This window comes from Bufo gargarizans, chromosome 5 (assembly GCF_014858855.1).
Source record: "Bufo gargarizans isolate SCDJY-AF-19 chromosome 5, ASM1485885v1, whole genome shotgun sequence".
NCBI lineage: Eukaryota > Metazoa > Chordata > Amphibia > Anura > Bufonidae > Bufo > Bufo gargarizans.
In genome coordinates, this window is record NC_058084.1 from 326,981,536 (window position 1) to 326,998,471 (window position 16,936).

The 16,936-nt window shown below is 45.3% G+C and overlaps 1 protein-coding gene across 1 annotated transcript; it reads left to right on the forward strand.

Moving 5' to 3' along the window:
* The first annotated feature begins 1,193 nt into the window (after window positions 1–1,193).
* SMIM13 (small integral membrane protein 13) lies at window positions 1,194–12,777 on the forward strand. The gene is made up of 3 exons (XM_044294617.1): window positions 1,194–1,257; window positions 8,662–8,746; window positions 11,211–12,777. The coding sequence occupies exons 2-3, from the start codon at window positions 8,671–8,673 to the stop codon at window positions 11,402–11,404; spliced, it is 270 nt and encodes an 89-aa protein (XP_044150552.1). The 5' UTR covers window positions 1,194–1,257; window positions 8,662–8,670; the 3' UTR covers window positions 11,405–12,777.
* The last annotated feature ends 4,159 nt before the right edge of the window (window positions 12,778–16,936 follow it).

Sequence of the window (16,936 nt, forward strand, 5' to 3'; positions counted from 1 at the left end):
GCACTTTGGTATTTAGTTCTGCTGGGGCAGTATTTTGTGCTGCACTGTGGTATTTGGTTTTGCTGGGGCAGTATTTTGTGCTGCACTGTGGTATTTGCTTCTGCTGGGGCAGTATTTTGTGCTGCACTGTGGTATTTGGTTTTGCTGGGGCAGTATTTTGTGCTGCATTGTGGTATTTGGTTCTGCTGGGGCAGTATTTTGTGCTGCACTGTGGTATTTGGTTTTGCTGGGGCAGTATTTTGTGCTGCACTGTGGTATTTGGTTCTGCTGGGGCAGTATTTTGTGCTGCACTGTGGTATTTGGTTCTGCTGGGGCAGTATTTTGTGCTGCACTGTGGTATTTGGTTTTGCTGGGGCAGTATTTTGTGCTGCACTGTGGTATTTGGTTCTGCTGGGGCAGTATTTTGTGCTGCACTGTGGTATTTGGTTCTGCTGGGGCAGTATTTTGTGCTGCACTGTGGTATTTGGTTCTGCTGGGGCAGTATTTTGTGCTGCACTGTGGTATTTGGTTTTGCTGGGGCAGTATTTTGTGCTGCATTGATATTTGGTTCTACTGGGGCAGTATTTTGTGCTGCATTGATATTTGGTTCTACTGGGGAGATATTTTGTGCTGCACTGTGGTATTGCTGGCTCCACCTACTTCTGTTGCCCCATCTGGACCCGCCTACAACATGTGAACACGTTTTGTTTGTTCTCCTGGGCCAATGTAAGTTCCCAGTCCATCCCTGGCCCTATTGCCGTTTTATTGGGTCTCTTCATTCAATTCTTTGGTGACACACCTGCATCGCATCATTCCATTGGCACCACCTTATCCATTACAACCCTAAGCAGACTCACCAATGACATACCCCTAATCAGCACCGTGACAATATGTAATCCCCATATAACACCACCATATAGCTTCCATACAGTCACTATCACAAGCTGCCGCAATCAGTTTTCTCCTCTGCTAATGATTCTGTCAGTGCACCACTGCGCCATCTGGTGGCCGGTCGCTATTGTCACACATGATGCAGGCTCCTCCCAGTGCAGCTGCCGCAGTACATACTTTCGCTTCCAAAGCTGAAGAGACAGGCGGTGGGCGTGGTTATCTGGCGTCACAGCTGCCCGAAGAATAACGCTTTTTCATTGGTCGGTAGTGGCTCCTTGACCAATAGGTGCGAGCGGGGGGCGGGCCGTGCGGTGACCGTGTCATGAGCGGCCCTGGGATAAGCTTCCATTGCGTTGTCTGCGGTTCCCCGGGGCAGGAGGAGCACAGGTAAAACGCACGCGTTTAACACCGGGCATGGGGTGCGGGGCCTGAACGGGGGCTGGTGTTATAGCAGCTGGTGGCTGAGGCTGACAAATGTGTGTGACTTACACAAGTAGGCTCTCAAGGGCATGGAGAAGTGTATGCCAGCCTCATGGAGCCCCAGACATATGCCTCTGCCCCTGAGGTGACAGTAAACATGTCCTCCTTCCCTCCCTATGTATCAGCCTGTGGTAAATAATGAGTCTGAGTCCTGGCAGATACATGCCCTGCCAGCAGGGGGCAGCACCCAGCAGATACATGCCCTGCCAGCAGGGGGCAGCACCCAGCAGATACATGCCCTGCCAGCAGGGGGGCAGCACCCAGCAGATACATGCCCTGCCAGCAGGGGGCAGCACCCAGCAGATACATGCCCTGCCAGCAGGGGGCAGCACCCAGCAGATACATGCCCTGCCAGCAGGGGGCAGCACCCAGCAGATACATGCCCTGCCAGCAGGGGGCAGCACCCAGCAGATACATGCCCTGCCAGCAGGGGGCAGCACCCAGCAGATACATGCCCTGCCAGCAGGGGGCAGCACCCAGCAGATACATGCACTGCCAGCAGGGGGCAGCACCCAGCTCTGCACATTACACACATGAGGGGTCAGTGCAGTAATAAGCTTGTATGGTGCCCACAGGTTGGAGGGAATAGATGTAGCAGAGCTGAATTTGTGTGCTTCCAGCTCTTGAAAATGGAGTAGGTTTGCCTGCAGTCCTATGTAAAGTTACAGATAACCCATTGATACATCCCTGGAAAATGTTGCCAGACTCAGCCCTGCTACATCTGTAGTTTATGCTCATCCTGTCACTCAGCCTATCTGTAGTCATGCATCTAGCTCTGTAGATGGCGCTACATGCCCCTATGAGGTGCCAACCTCATTAAAGGTAACGTGTCCGGTGACACAATGGAACTTTTGGAACTATTTGGCAAAATGTTGCTGGTTCTCTGAAGAGTCCATTGAGTCCTGGGGGTTGGTTGCTAGGCAACCTGCAAACATTGTGCGGAAGAAACAAAGGTAAAACTGGGGAGCGGTGATTAGACTGGACCTGGGCCATGGACATAGTGTACACTACTCCATGTAGCCGTCGGTATGGATATTACAGTTTCACCTCGTAGCTTCTTCACCCAGTTGTATCACGTTCCGGGTCTCGCTGGGTGCTGCGGGTGACAGCCGGTACAGCTACATCTAGGCTCTTAAAGGCACAGAGGATATTTTGATGACGGTAGGGCTGAGGGTTGCTTGCGCTCGGTCTTATCTGGAGAGGAGATGTCTGTGTTGTATTTGACCAGGACCACTCCTATACTCCCATTTCCCAGCAAACATTGCCCTCATGAATAGATTTTGCCCAGTAGCGGGCCAATAAACGTGAATGGGATCCCATCACCCGACGTGTGACTTATCTCGCTGACAAGCCGCGGAAATGTTCCACTTGTAAATTGAGATGCGGGGCGGATTTTAAAATCTACAAGACGTCAATTTATTTCATGGATTTTTCCCTACAGACTTCAGGCAAGGGGTGCAATCATGCATAAGACGGTATGCATTTTGCGGATGATCCGTGTGCTTTCCGCATGTCCATGCGCAAATTGCAAATGGACGCAAATTGCAGACTACGGACCCATTGAGGTCAAAGGGTCTGCAAAAAAACCCCAAAAAAACGGATGCAACATGTATTTTGTGGATCCGCAAAAAAAATAATCTATGGACGTGTGCATGAGGTGTAATTGCGCGTGTTGTACATGCTGGTTTTACTGCACATTTGCGGCAGAATATTCCGCCCTTTGTGCAGGTAACTGTAGGGATCAGAAGAGGTGCGTCACTCGCCAGTAGGGCTGTAGTCACGGTGTAGTGGCACGCCCAGTCTTGATAGATGTCCCGCTCAGTAGAGCTAGCACTGACTTCGCGTACCCAGAGGGACGGCAGTTAAGGCAGAACGGCTTCGACACTGCGACTAGACGCTGCTGCGGCATTGTCCAGATAAGGACCTGATTGCGGTTTTATAACTTTTTCTCTATCGTAATAAAATGGAATATTTTAAACAAGGACATGGTGAGAACTGTAACCACATACCAGCAGTTTAATGTTTTTTTTTTTTTTTTGTGAGTAGAATATTAAAGGGGTTATCCTGCCATTTATATTGATGACCTATTGTCAGGATAGGTCATCAGTATCTGATCGGCGGGGGGTCCGACTCCCGTCACCCCCACCGATAAGTCGTTTGAAGAGGAGGCGGTGCTGCTTGCTGTTCATTGACGATAGGTCAGCAATCGAAATGGCTGGACAACCCCTTGAATGCTCTATCCTCAGAATAGGTAATAAATATCTGATCGGGGTCAGATGGGGGGGGGGGGGGGTCTGCTGATCAGTGAGTGCCACAGCCTCCTTGTAGACTGGTGACATGACATTCGTTGGTCACATGGCCGATGTGCAGCTCCGTCCCATTCCCATGAATGGAGCTAGGCTGCAATACCAAGTACAGCCACTATACAGTGTATGGCGCTGTGCTTAGTAAGCTGTGGGGAAGCTGCAGTGCTCACTGGAGCGGATCAGCAGGGGTGCTGGGAGTCGGACCTACGCCTATCAGATGTTAATGATCTATCCTGAAGATATCAGACTGAAGGTATGTGGTAGTATAAAGGCTTCTATTCCCTTGCAGAAAGCAGAGCTCTCTGTAAGAGGGCGAGGGACTGGTGCACCAGTATATTAGAAAGCTGCATGGCTTATCATTGTATAGTTATTGAGGTCTATGTACATGAAAACCCCTTTTACTTGGCTTGGGAAGTTATTGTAAAGTTTTAGGAAGTAATAGAAGTATATGAAGGGCACAGATTTCATGTGTCTGCAATGTCAGGGAGTTGCAGGGATTTTCTTATTCATTTTCATTTTGTATTGTTATCCAAAGAATTATATTAATATCTCAGCTCCAAATTAGCCCATAATGTGAGATTCCGTGCACACATTAATATTTTAGGAAGCAGTGACTACCGTAACTTGCTTAGCAAGCAATTTGGGATAACGCCTATTGCTGCAAATAATCTAATGGAAGCTCCTGCCATTGTAATAGAGAAGTCAACGCTCTGTCACTCTTCTGAAGGATAAATTATGTTTCCTTAAAGGGAATGAGTCTTCAGAAGATGATGCCCATCCATCTAAGGCCTCTTGCACACGGCCGTTGTGTGGCCGTATTGCGGCCCGCATACGGCAGGTTCACTTAAATGGGTCCGCAATCACGGACATACGGAAGCACTACGGAGTACTTCCGTGGTGTTTCTGTCCATGCCTCCGCATCGCAAAAAAAATTGAACTTGTTCTGTTTTTTTACGGTGCGGACGGATCATGGACCCATTCAAGTTGAATGAGTCTCAATCCGTCCTGGCAGCCGCACGGACGTTGCCTATGCGTTGGGGACTGCAAATTGCGGTGTCCAATGCACGGAACGGACCCACAACGGCCGTGTGCAAGAGGCCTAACAGGCCGTCAATATCTGATTGTCAGGGGTCCGACACCCTGCACTCCCATTGATCAGTTATTCCCGAGGAGCTCTAGTTCACAACTCCGTCCACTGTGATATTGATGGAGCTGGTTTCTGCAGCACTGCTCCCAACGGAGTGAACCGCTTTAAATCTAGTTTTTATGTTAAACATATTTTTGAAAACTTCTTTTTTTTTTTTTTTTCTTCTATTCAATACATGTCTTTAAAAAAAATAATAAATAAAAATCCTAAAATCCTGCAGTTTTTACTCTGATCCTCATAGCAGCCTGACACCTCCTGTTCTGTACAGATGAATTATCATCACAGGCAGGATTACAGTGTCAGGCCTCAATCATACGTCTGATGACATCAGTGACAAGATGGTCAGTAGTTTATCTGTGAAGATGTCCGTGTGTCCGTTTTTTGCCTTCTATGCGTTATCTGTATTCCACAGATACTGCTAGGCTGAAAATGAATTTCAAGAGCATTTCCTAGCAAGGAGACGAAACATGGAGGCCATCCCTGTTGTCTGTTTTGTCACTGACCCATAGACTATACTGGGAGTGATGGATCCATAAACACGGACATGCTTCGGGCACTCTTCTGTAGTGTCACACTGGACTTGGTAAATCACAGATGTGTGAATATACACATTAAAGTCAGTGGGTACATGTGCTGTCGTGAAGAACACGGAAAGCACTCATCCGTGATTCACTGACATCTGAATAAGGCCTAAGGCTAGTTTCAGACGAGCATGTTCACTGTGTGAAACACACTCCATGTGTCTGTACCTGTGACCGGATTACCTGGCATTATAGTGATTTATAAGGCTGTGTGTCTCTGCCCGACCTCCGCTGTAATGATTTGTACTGATCTCATTATGTGAGCACAAATCATTACAGTAGATGTTGGGCAGAGACCCACAGCCTCATAAATCATTTTAGTGCTGTGCAGTTCTGTCTCAGTTCAGGAAGTGTTCAGTCCGCGAAATCGCACTCCTTGCTGCAGCGGACACGCTCGTCTGAAACTGCCCTAAGATAACACCTCTGTACACAACGCAGGATTTTCCATTCACAATAAGTGATATCACATCTTATCTACTCCCTCCTGACCTCTCCACAGGTCACAGAGCATGCCTGGAAAACTCTGCCATGGTAGTCAGTGGACTCCCCTCCTGTCCATTGTGTCTATGGCCCATGTGGCCGACGTAAAGCATATTTCTAAGGGCTTATGCACACGGCTGTAGCCCGGCCGTTCCGTGCACTGTGCATGGGCAACATCCGTGCAGATTCCTTAGACGGATCCAGACCCATTCAACTTGAATGGGTTCGTGATCCGTCCGAACCGCAAAAAAGTAGTGCATGCATATACCATTTTCTGTATGTACCATATAGGACATTATAGGTGGTACATTCATGGCAGGGTACACTCATGTTTCGGCATCACAGACCTGACGTCTGGGTCGTACTAATCTATAAGCTGTAGTGGGCCTATATATGCCTTTCTATGGTTTGAGGCATTCTGTCCCAGACGCAATTTGCTCCTACAAATATGGCACATATAGGGGGAGATGTATCGAAACTGGTGCAAAGGAAAACTGCAACCAATCAGATTCCACCTTTCATTTTCTAAAGGAGCTCTAAAAAAAAAAAAAAAAAAAAAAAAAGAAAGTTGGAAACTGGTTGCTATGGACAGGTAAGGCTACTTTCACACTGGCGTTTTGCTTTCCGTTTCTGAGATTCATCATGGGCTCTCACAAGCGGTCCAAAACGGATCCGTCCTGGCACACAATGTAAGCCAATGGGGACGGATCAGTTTTCACTGACACAATCTGTCATAATAGAAAACGGATCCGTCTTGGCTATGTTACAGATAATACAAACGGAGCAGTTCTGAACGGATCCGCTCCAAACACGAGTGTGAAAGTAACCTAAGCCAGTTTTGATAAATCCCCCCCCCCCCCCCGTTCGACTCCTTTGACAAGCGGGGGCGTGACTTTAAATGTGACACTGTGCACCAAAGAATGCAAATGCAATCCAACTGACGGTCAGTGTTTGGTCAGTGAATGTGCTGGTGAAAAACACAGAACAGGTGCAGATCTTTCCCTCATACCTCATCTCGGCGTAGCTCTCACTCCTGGTTTTGGCTCATAATCACTGATGGAAATCACTGACCAAAACACTGACAGGTGAATTTGTCCTAAAGGTGCGTCAGATTTGTCATCCAGCATCAGCCACTGTGATAAATCTGGCACATTGCCCGACTGTCTACACTGCCAGTATGAGGAAGCGTCTCCCTTAGTGGAGGCACCTTATGGTGGCACATTCCAGCAGAGATACACTATCTCACATCAATGACTCCAGCACCATAAAAGTGTAAATGGCCCTGGTTCAACAAACTCTAGGTTAGGGCTGAGACGATTACTTGAATTATTCGATTTAGGCTACTTTCACACTAGCGTTTTTGCTGGATCTGGCAGGACTCGGCAAAAACGCTTCTGTTACTGATGACACAACCATCTGCATCCATTATGAACGGATCTGGTTGTATTATCTTTAACATACCCAAGACGGATCCGTCATGAACTCCATCTGTTTTCTATTGTCAGAGAAAACTCATCCGTCTTGCTCCGCATTCCATTAGGGAAAGAAAACTGCAGCATGCTCCGGTTTGCTCTCCGTTATGACATTGGAACGGAAGGCATTTTGGAGCTCTCCGTTCTGTTCAGTTACGTTTTGTCCCCATTGACAATGAATCGTAGCATTTTTTTCTGGTCTTGAGACCCTATGATGGATCTCAATACCGGAAAATATTAACACTAGTGTGAAAGTAGCCTAACTGAACACAAAAAAATCCTCTGCAAATTTTTTGCATCGATGATTCGTTTGTGTCATGTGACCACGGAGTGTGAGTAAAGAGCTTGCTATTAATCACGCTCAGTGGTCCCCCGCCTGCCCGCACAGTGCTGCACTGGATCCTGATCTACACACAGTCAGAATGTAGGGCACATAAGGACGCACTATTGGGCTAGGTCTACATAACGACATTTGTCGCGCGACAATTTTTATAATGGTAATCTATGGTGTCGCACTGCAACATGCGACATACTGCGACGCGAGATGGATTTTTCTGCGACTGTCGCGTGTTGCAGTGCGACACCATAGACTACCATTATAAAAATTGTCGTGCGACATTGGTGCTACAAAATGTTGCAGTGTAGTTCTGCCCTATCTGTCGCGCGACTTATTGTCGTCGTGTAGACCTAGCCTTACTTGATGCTGTGACCTCAGGTCCCAGTGCAGCGCGTAAAGAAGAGGATGGAGGATCTCTGGAGTGTTGGCAGCACCCCTACAGGAAAGGTAAGTATTTCATTTCACTGCTGCTGCGGCTGGGCACTGATGGCTAAGAAGGGGGAGTGGGGGAACTGATGGCAGTGGTCGCAGCTGGTGGGAGTTCATTGCACTGGGGGTGAGCTGATGGCACTGGGAGGGGGAGCAACTAATGACATGGGGAAGCTGGTGGCATTGAGGGAGGAGCTGGTGGCATTGGAGGGGGGAACTGGTGGCACTAGGGGAGCGATGGTACTGGGCGGGAGTTGGTGGCACTGCTGTAGGAACTAATTGCATTGGAGGGGGAGCTGATGGCACTGGGGCAGGGGGGAGACTAATGGCGGGGGGACTGATGAGTTTTTATAGAAAACGTTCTTTTAATAATTTTTTTTCTTATTAGAGTCCTCGATTAATTGGTAGAATACTTGATTACTAAAATAATCGATAACTGCAGCCCTACTCTAGGTCATGTCATATTGTGTAGTATCCTGGACAGAATGATGATCTATGTGCATAATTGAGCGTATGTTCTGGTTCAACCAGTGGCGTGATTTCCGATTTTGTATTTCAGGAACAAAGCATGTGGCAGAGTGTTGGTTTAACGTTTCTGGTCTTCGTGGCCACATTAATCTGTGTCCTGCTGTTCATGCTGTGTGGTGAGTACATTGTCACTTCTGCTCCTCATGGACGTGTATCACGTATATACAGGATAAGTGATAAATATGTGATCGCTGGAGGTCCCATCATTACCAAAACAGGATCTTGTGTCCCCCCTTTCCTCCTCATTGTACCTCCCTTCCCCTGCAGTGAAAGGGGAGATTAAATAGTTGAGCGTACACTCTGAGCCTTGTACTTGGCTTGTCTTTGACAGTCCCATAGACAGTGAATGCTTCATTCAAGCCCCTTCTTACTTGAGGGGGACAGAAAGGGGACCCTCAGCAATCAGACATTTAGCCTTGTATTGGTGATGCATGTTGATTGCTAATCTTGAGACTGTTAGATTTGAAGAGCATTAGACTCCACACTTTTCAATGTCAAGTTCCCTTTAATTTGTACAGGACATACAGGCCAGTGATGTGTAGAATAAAGAGTAAATTGACCTGTGGTGCAGATCTTAAGTCTGCAGCACGTCAGTTTACGCTACGGATTTCCACTGCAGATTTAACCCTTTGCAAATCAAAGGATGAATTCTGTAGCAAGGTCCTCAACACATCTGCAACAAATGTGTAGCAGAGTTTCCGATACAAAATCCACAGTGGATATTCAGCGAAAACCTCATGCACACGACCGTTGTGTTTTGCGGTCCGCCATTTGCGGAACGGCACGGACAGCCATTGATATAACTGCTTATTCTTGTCTGCAAAACGAAACGGAGCAACGGATGCGGACAGCACACTGAGTGCTGTCCGCATCTTTTGCGGCCCCATTGAAGTGAATGGCTCCGCATCCAAGCCGCAAAAACTGCAGCTTGGATGTGGACCAAAACAACGGTCGTGTGCATGAGGCCTAAAGGTGTTGAGTTTGAAGAAATTACTGGTCCGTTTGGAGCCTCCAGTGCAGATTCAGTCCAATTTCACAGGCAAAATAGTCCTTCATCTTTGGATTCCTGCAGACCCCAGGTAACTGAAGATTTGGCACTGTGGATTTAGCACCACATTGTGGTGTCCATTTATAATGGAAATTATATGGTCACATAGAAATAATCCATTATCACAAGGATTGAGTTTAGGATTATTTTTGTTGTAGGCTATATAGTTTAAAAGTTGCATTCCTAGAACATGGGAATCCCCACTGAGCATTATATACAGGTCATATAACAGATAACAGGGCGTACAGATCCAGCATGGTCACTTGGTTGGTTGGACTAATGTCCAGTTATAGTTTCCACAATTGGACTTCTGATGAGTATATCTATTATTTACATCGCTGTCAGAAATGTTAACGGTAGTTTCAGACATCGATTAGGTCAGGGTGCCCAAATTGAGTGGGTCTCTGCATTAGCTAAAGTGCTTTTTTCCCAAAAGCTTGCCAGACCGACCAGACATTGTGTCGGGAACTGCAGCTTAGCTTCAGTTCTGACATGGCACTAGTATGAGTGTCATGCTGATTTGATGAAATGCACATTTTGGGAAAATTCTATTTTTGTATGTGGTAAAACATTTGAAATTGATTATGAATATTTGAATTTGTAGCAAGCTTTAACCTGAGCCTAAATACACGGTGTAGTTAAAGGGGTTGTCCAAAATGCAAAAGAACTACCTTAGTGTGATAAAACAATAAAATAACACAATTACTACTTAATGCCCCACCGCTGCAGCTTGGTGCTTCCCTCCGGTTTCTGTTCACAGGCCGCAGTTACGTCACCGCTGCAGCCTATGAACAGAAATTGGAGGTCAGGAGCAGAGCTGCAGCGCTGGAGATTAAGCAGTAATTGTGTTTTATCACACCAGGGGAGTTTTTCTTTACAAAATAAATAATTTAACAGGTCTTCATCAGGATTTGAACCTCATTCCTTTTGTATGGCAGACAGAAGAGTTACCATTACACTACAGACCTGTTCTGTTGGAAGGGTTGAATTTTCTGTACTTAAAAAGCTATTTTCTTCGCAGTCGTAACACTAAATAAGTAATATATTTCTGAAATGAAGAGGGGGGGGAAATGTAGCCATCTACCACTCACCATAAATAGGGGGTTCACATTGTGACCTGCAAATTGCCACGACCTGGCAACTGCAAGAAATCCAAACCGCCCGTTTTAGTAGTGATGCTGCAGTGCTATAGCTAAAACCGCAACCTCAGCCTAATATTATTATTTAGGCCTGATTCATGATGTCCGGCCATGTCCCAACTGGGAAACTATTGAAAGAAATAACTTACTATATATTGAGGAATTTTATTTCAAACTGCATACTTTCAGTAGGAGTCAAATTTTGTATTTCTACCATTTTGATGATGTAGAATCTGTGTAACACCTTTAAATGGTTGACTGTGCTGCTTCTGACATACATCCCAGGTGCTGTTGGTTTAGGGAGTAGCATATAATACAGTTTCCGAATATATTAACCCATGCACCTAACCACTTTCTTTTCTTAGTAACCTAACCTTTTTCTGTTGCTCTTAGGCTGGTACGTTGTGTGGCATCTATTCTTGTCTAAGTTTAAGTTCCTCAGAGAACTTGTTTGTGACAGTGGATCACTGCAAGGAGATAGCGAGTCATCAGAATCTGTTGCCGAGTCAGAATCTTCATCCACACCACAAAGAACCAGACCAAAGACTGCGAGACAGCGGAGAGTCCCAGCAGACGAGGCAACTTAAAGATTCTCATCATCCATGGACTTTATCACTGGGAATCTCTGATACTAGCAAATGCACTGAAGGAGGCAACACTTTGACTTTGGGAATAAACCAGAGCTTATATCACATTGATCATCCAATCTTTTTGTTGAAATCCTGACAAGCTTCATCAGTGGGTAGAAATACTTTATCGCATCACCTTAGCCATGCAGACGAAACGTACATGCAGCAGTTATGACTCGGTTTACTGTATGAACTTGGCTGCTCAAGCTTTATCTGCTCGACATAAATGCTGGATTCTGTAGTATATCAGAGCCTCCAGTAGTACCTTCAGGGTAACGAATCACCAGCCTATGACGCCTTGTAATGAATTCATTGATTGGTTTGTTCTGTCGCCATGATGTCGTGTACAACTTAATTTTACGGCAGCCTCCGCCATGCAGGTTTACGGTTTTCCTCGCTGCTATTCCTGCCTTGTTCTTATATCATCTGTCTTGAGCGAATCACTGTGGGAACATTTTCAGTCAGGATGATCAAACGGCAACGAGTTTTACAAGCATTATAAATACGGAACTGACCCTTTCATCGTTCCATAAGATACAACGTCACCACTGATCAGCCTCAGATCTTGATCCTGGACGTAAGCTTTTCTCTAATCTCACTGGATGTTGCACCATAATGGGCACATACAGTACATGGCCATCGAGAAGACAAATTATAGCTGGTCTATCAGTGGTACTGATGCACTATCTTGTCTTACTGTGAAATTCTCATCCACAGTTACATTGACAGTGTAATTGTTCCATTTTTATGTTTACATGACAAAATGTTCCTCTTTCCACACAGAATTCCAGGCAGTCATATCTCCTGTTTGGACGTGCATATTGGCAATATGAACGCTATCAAATGGATGCCGTCCATTGATGGTAGCGCTGTATATGGCTTTGCAACTCTTCATATCGATACTTGGTAACGTAAGACACAGGTCTAAGGTCATATTTACCCCCCATACAAAAAAGACAACCCTAGTTCACATGTCCTGTTAGGGCATATGGATGTCATCGATTGTTCCCCTGCTCTGGACATGCTTCTATGATCCAGAATTGAAAGTTATTCTGGCGTCTCCCATTCTGGCAGATTCAAGTCAACCGTTTAATACATCTTGAATGGCCACCATGTAATATTAGGGGAAATGCCTGGCTGATTGTGCCCCCCCCCCCCCCCAATTAGCTGTTTGCTGGTGGTGCAAGGAGCAATCAGCTGAGATGGTTGTTGATGATGGGGCAACCCCTTTAGTAGATATATGGGGGTCATTTATCAAACTGGTGTAAAATAGAACTGGCTTAGTTGCCGATGGCAACCAATCAGATTCCACCTTTCTTTTTACAAAGGAGCTGTCAAAAATGAAAGGTGGAATCTGATTGGTTGCTATGGGAGACTAAGGGTACTTTCACACTAGCGTTTTTCTTTTCCGGCATAGAGTTCCGTCACAGGGGCTCTATACCGGAAAATAACTGATCAGGTATATCCCCATGCATTCTGAATGGAGAGCATTCTGTTCAGGATGTCTTTAGTTCAGTCATTTTGACTGATCAGGCAAAAGAGAAAACCGCATGCTACGGTTTTATCTCCGGCGAAAATATAATGAAGACTTGCCCGAATGCCGGATCCGGCATTTTTTTCCATAGGAATGTATTAGTGCCGGATCCGGCATTCAAAATACTGGAATGCCGGATCAAAAAAAGGTAAAAAAAAGTAAATGCCGGATCCGTTTTGCCGGATGACCCCGGAAAGACGGATCCGGCATTTCAATGCATTTTTTTGACTGATCAGGCATTTCTAAGACTGATCAGTCTTGCCAATGCTATCAGTTGGCATACGTTTTGCCGGATCACTCTTCCGCAAGTGTGAAAGTAGCCTAAGCCAGTTATAATTTGCACCAGTTTGATGACCCCATTAGATTTTTGGGTGGGTGATTCTAAAGTTTTAGATCAGAAGTACTGTAAGCGACTTTCAACGCATTATACATTATGAATAGTATCTGTTATCATACAGAGCATAGATTCTTGAATAACGGTGCATGTATGGTACATTAAAGAGGTTGTCTGGGCTTTTTCTATTGATGACCTATCCTCAGGATAGGTCATCAATATCAGATCGGCAGGGGTCCAACACCCGGCACCCCCACTGATCAGCTATTTGAGGAGACGGCGCTCGCTGTACGCACGCGCCGACTTCCTGCTCTGCAGCTGTATGTCTAATGGAGATGGCATGTGTGCACTGCGCGCCATTCCTTCATACAGCTGATCGCCCGAGGTGCTGATTGTTGGACCCCACCAATCTGATATTGATTACCTATCTTGAGGATAGGTCATCAATATGAAAAAGCCTGGACAACCCCTTAATTTGAACGAAATGGTTTCCAGAAAATGGAGAAAGCTACTTGTGAGATGAAGATATGATTGGTATGGATGGATTATCTGTATTGTATGGACCACGTCAAATGTTCTATAATAAGCTAACATGCATGTCTACACAAACTTCTATGTAAGGCCTCATGCACACGACCGTATTTTTTAACGTCCCGCAAAACATGGTTCCGTTGTACCGTGATCCGTGCCCGTTTTTTCTTCCGTGGGTCTGCCGTGATTTTTGGAGGATCCACGGACATGAAAAATGAAATAAAATTCTAAGTCAAGTTTGCCATTGAAATGATAGGAAAAAACTGACACGGATCACGGACACGGATCACGGACACGGATGACAATCTTGGGTGCATCCGTGATTTTCACGGACCCATTGACTTGAATGGGCCCGTGAACCGTTGGCCGTGAAAAAAATAGGACAGGTCATATTTTTTTCACGGCCTAGAAACACGGGTCACGGGCACGGTGTAAAAACGGTGCACAAGCCGAGTTTTCAACGGCCCCATTGAAAGTCAATGGAGCCGCAGAAAAAAACGTCTAACGGCACAACGGCCACGGGTGCACACAACGGTCGTGTGCATGAGGCCTAAGTCAGTCATAAATAAGGCCCCGAGCCAGGTCACAGATAATAAATACTTTGGAACTTATCAAAAACTGATTGATCAGAAAAACCTAGATGTAAACTGCTCTATGTACTAGTGTGTTTTTTTTATTTATTTTTTATGGAATGTTTCTTTTGTTTTTAAATTGGGTTTTAGAGTATTTTGGACACTAGCATAGGTTGAACACTATAGAGATCAGCATTTACTTTCTCATAAGATGGTAAATTGGTTTCAGCATCGTTCACACTGGTTATTGTTTTCCAAAATTTAACAATATTTATGCCAATCGGACTGTAATATGTAAAAATCATGCTGTACTACCCTGCCCTCGAAGACATGGAGTCCATCATTGGGCAGGTAAGTCCCATTGTCAATCCCAACAAGTCAGTATAGAACTAAAGAGCCATTAAAGAGGATGTTCAGGGGGTAAAATTATCCCCTCAGAGTGGGATAAAAGAAGAATAGAAGTCATAGTCGCCCTCGCCGATCTCCTACTACATCTTTTTTTTTTTTTTTTACGCTTTTTGGGTCCATGTTGGTTGCTGCTTCTTGAACCTGTCTTGACACAAGGAAATGCCTTGGAGATGCCTGCTCAGCCAACTACTGATTGAGGAAGGTCACTGCTGTGGCCAGTGATTTGCTGAGGAGACATCTCCAGGCATTAGGGACCAGGAAGCAGAGAACCAGTAAGCGGTGGAGGATCATTCAACCCCTTTAAAGCCAGATCAAGAAGATCTGTGTTTAGAATGCAGCATTAATGCACAGTTATTGGAAAATTTCAAGGGATACAAAGATTGTGACCAAGGAGGCATGCAGTCTTGTAGAAATCCAGAAGAAACTGGATTTTATACCTAGGCTCTCTTCATATTTTGGTTGGTGTTTTTTCTTCTTTTTTTGTGTCATTTTTACTACCTCCCAGTTTGAGACATAACAGCCTAAGCTCCTCCTATTTTCCTAAGCCTATTGCTAGTCTTCACTTAGGAAAGTAGAGGACGGTGGTGATATAAAATGAATGCCTTCAGGAAAATCTAGAAGAATATAGATTTTGTTAACAATTTATTGGTGTAACTTTAAAATAGGATATATACTGTAGTTTAGTTTTCATCTAGCTTAGAATATTTTTTTTTTTAAATAACTGAGTTAGGCCTCCTGCACACGACCGTATGTATTTTGTGGTCCTCAAAAAAAATACAGATGACCTCCGTATGCATTCCGTATTTTGTGGAACGGAACAGCTGGCCCCTTATAGAACAGTACTATCCTTGTCTGTAATGTGGACAATAGGACATGTTCTATTTTTTTGGCGGGAATGGAAATACGGAAACGGAATGCACACGGAGTAACTTCCGTTTTTTTTGCGGACCCATTTAAACGAACGGTTCCGTATACGGTCTGCAAAAAAAACTGAATGGACACTGAAAGGAAATACGTTCGTGTGCAGACCCCCTAGGCTGACTTCACATCATCAGTATTTTTATTGTAGGAGTAGAGTGGTGGAAATAACGGAAGCGGTGAAACTACCAGTGCCCAACGGACGCCATTAACTATAATTTTTATATCATGTTTTCTCAACCAAAATGGTGCAGAATGCAGAACTTTTTTCTGTATTTTTCACGAATTCTGCAACTGAGGCCCTTAACGAAGCCTCTGAAGCAGATGTGACCGAAGCCTAAACTGGGGGCGTCCCAACATTCAGAATCCTTACCTGTTAGCCAGAGCAGAGAGCGGCTGCAGAGTGTCGTTCACTCTGGAGGATCTGGTATGTTTGTCCATTGCACTCACACTTCGGACCGTGTATCGCTTAATTTCCCTGTGGCTGGCGTACAGGGGAATTGAACACCTACTACCAAGTTCCCCTACAAATTGTTTGTTGTCTCAGTAGAGGGCAAACCAGTGTTGATGACTAGTTCTAGCAAAAATAATTGTCTGAAGTGGACAACCCCCACTCGGCTGTTTTTGTAAGCCTAGCCACCTGGGGCTGATGCTTAGTCCCATGCTGTGGAAAAGGCCAGATGGGACAACCCCTTTAGGGCTGGCCATGCACCGCTTGGATGGGGAGAGGGGAGAACAGTACTGTCAGGCACCCATCTCTGCGACTTCTTTCTCCGAGAACCAAAGGATCGGACATGTTGTGAGCTAGCAACCTGATCCTTATCTCCCCTGACTACCATCATCGAAGAGTCAGGGTGCCCCACACACATCCGATGGTAAGAAAGTCCCACCGCAATCGGCAGGTTCAGCCAACAATCTATTATATGCGGCCATTATTATCCCATCGCCTTACATCTGGCTGCTGCCAGTTTATCCCACTATTTTTTTTAGATTTTTATGTAGTGTGGTGGCATTTCTTCAATTAAAAAAAGGCTTTCTTCATCCCAAGTACATTTTCAGACCAAATCTTGTATAAAGGAATTTTCAATATGGATGCAGTAAATTTTGTTTGGGGGTAATCCAGCAACTATGCCTTAGAAATACTGTTTTGAACTATGTTATCATGGTGTCCTCTTAATAATCCTGTGTAACCG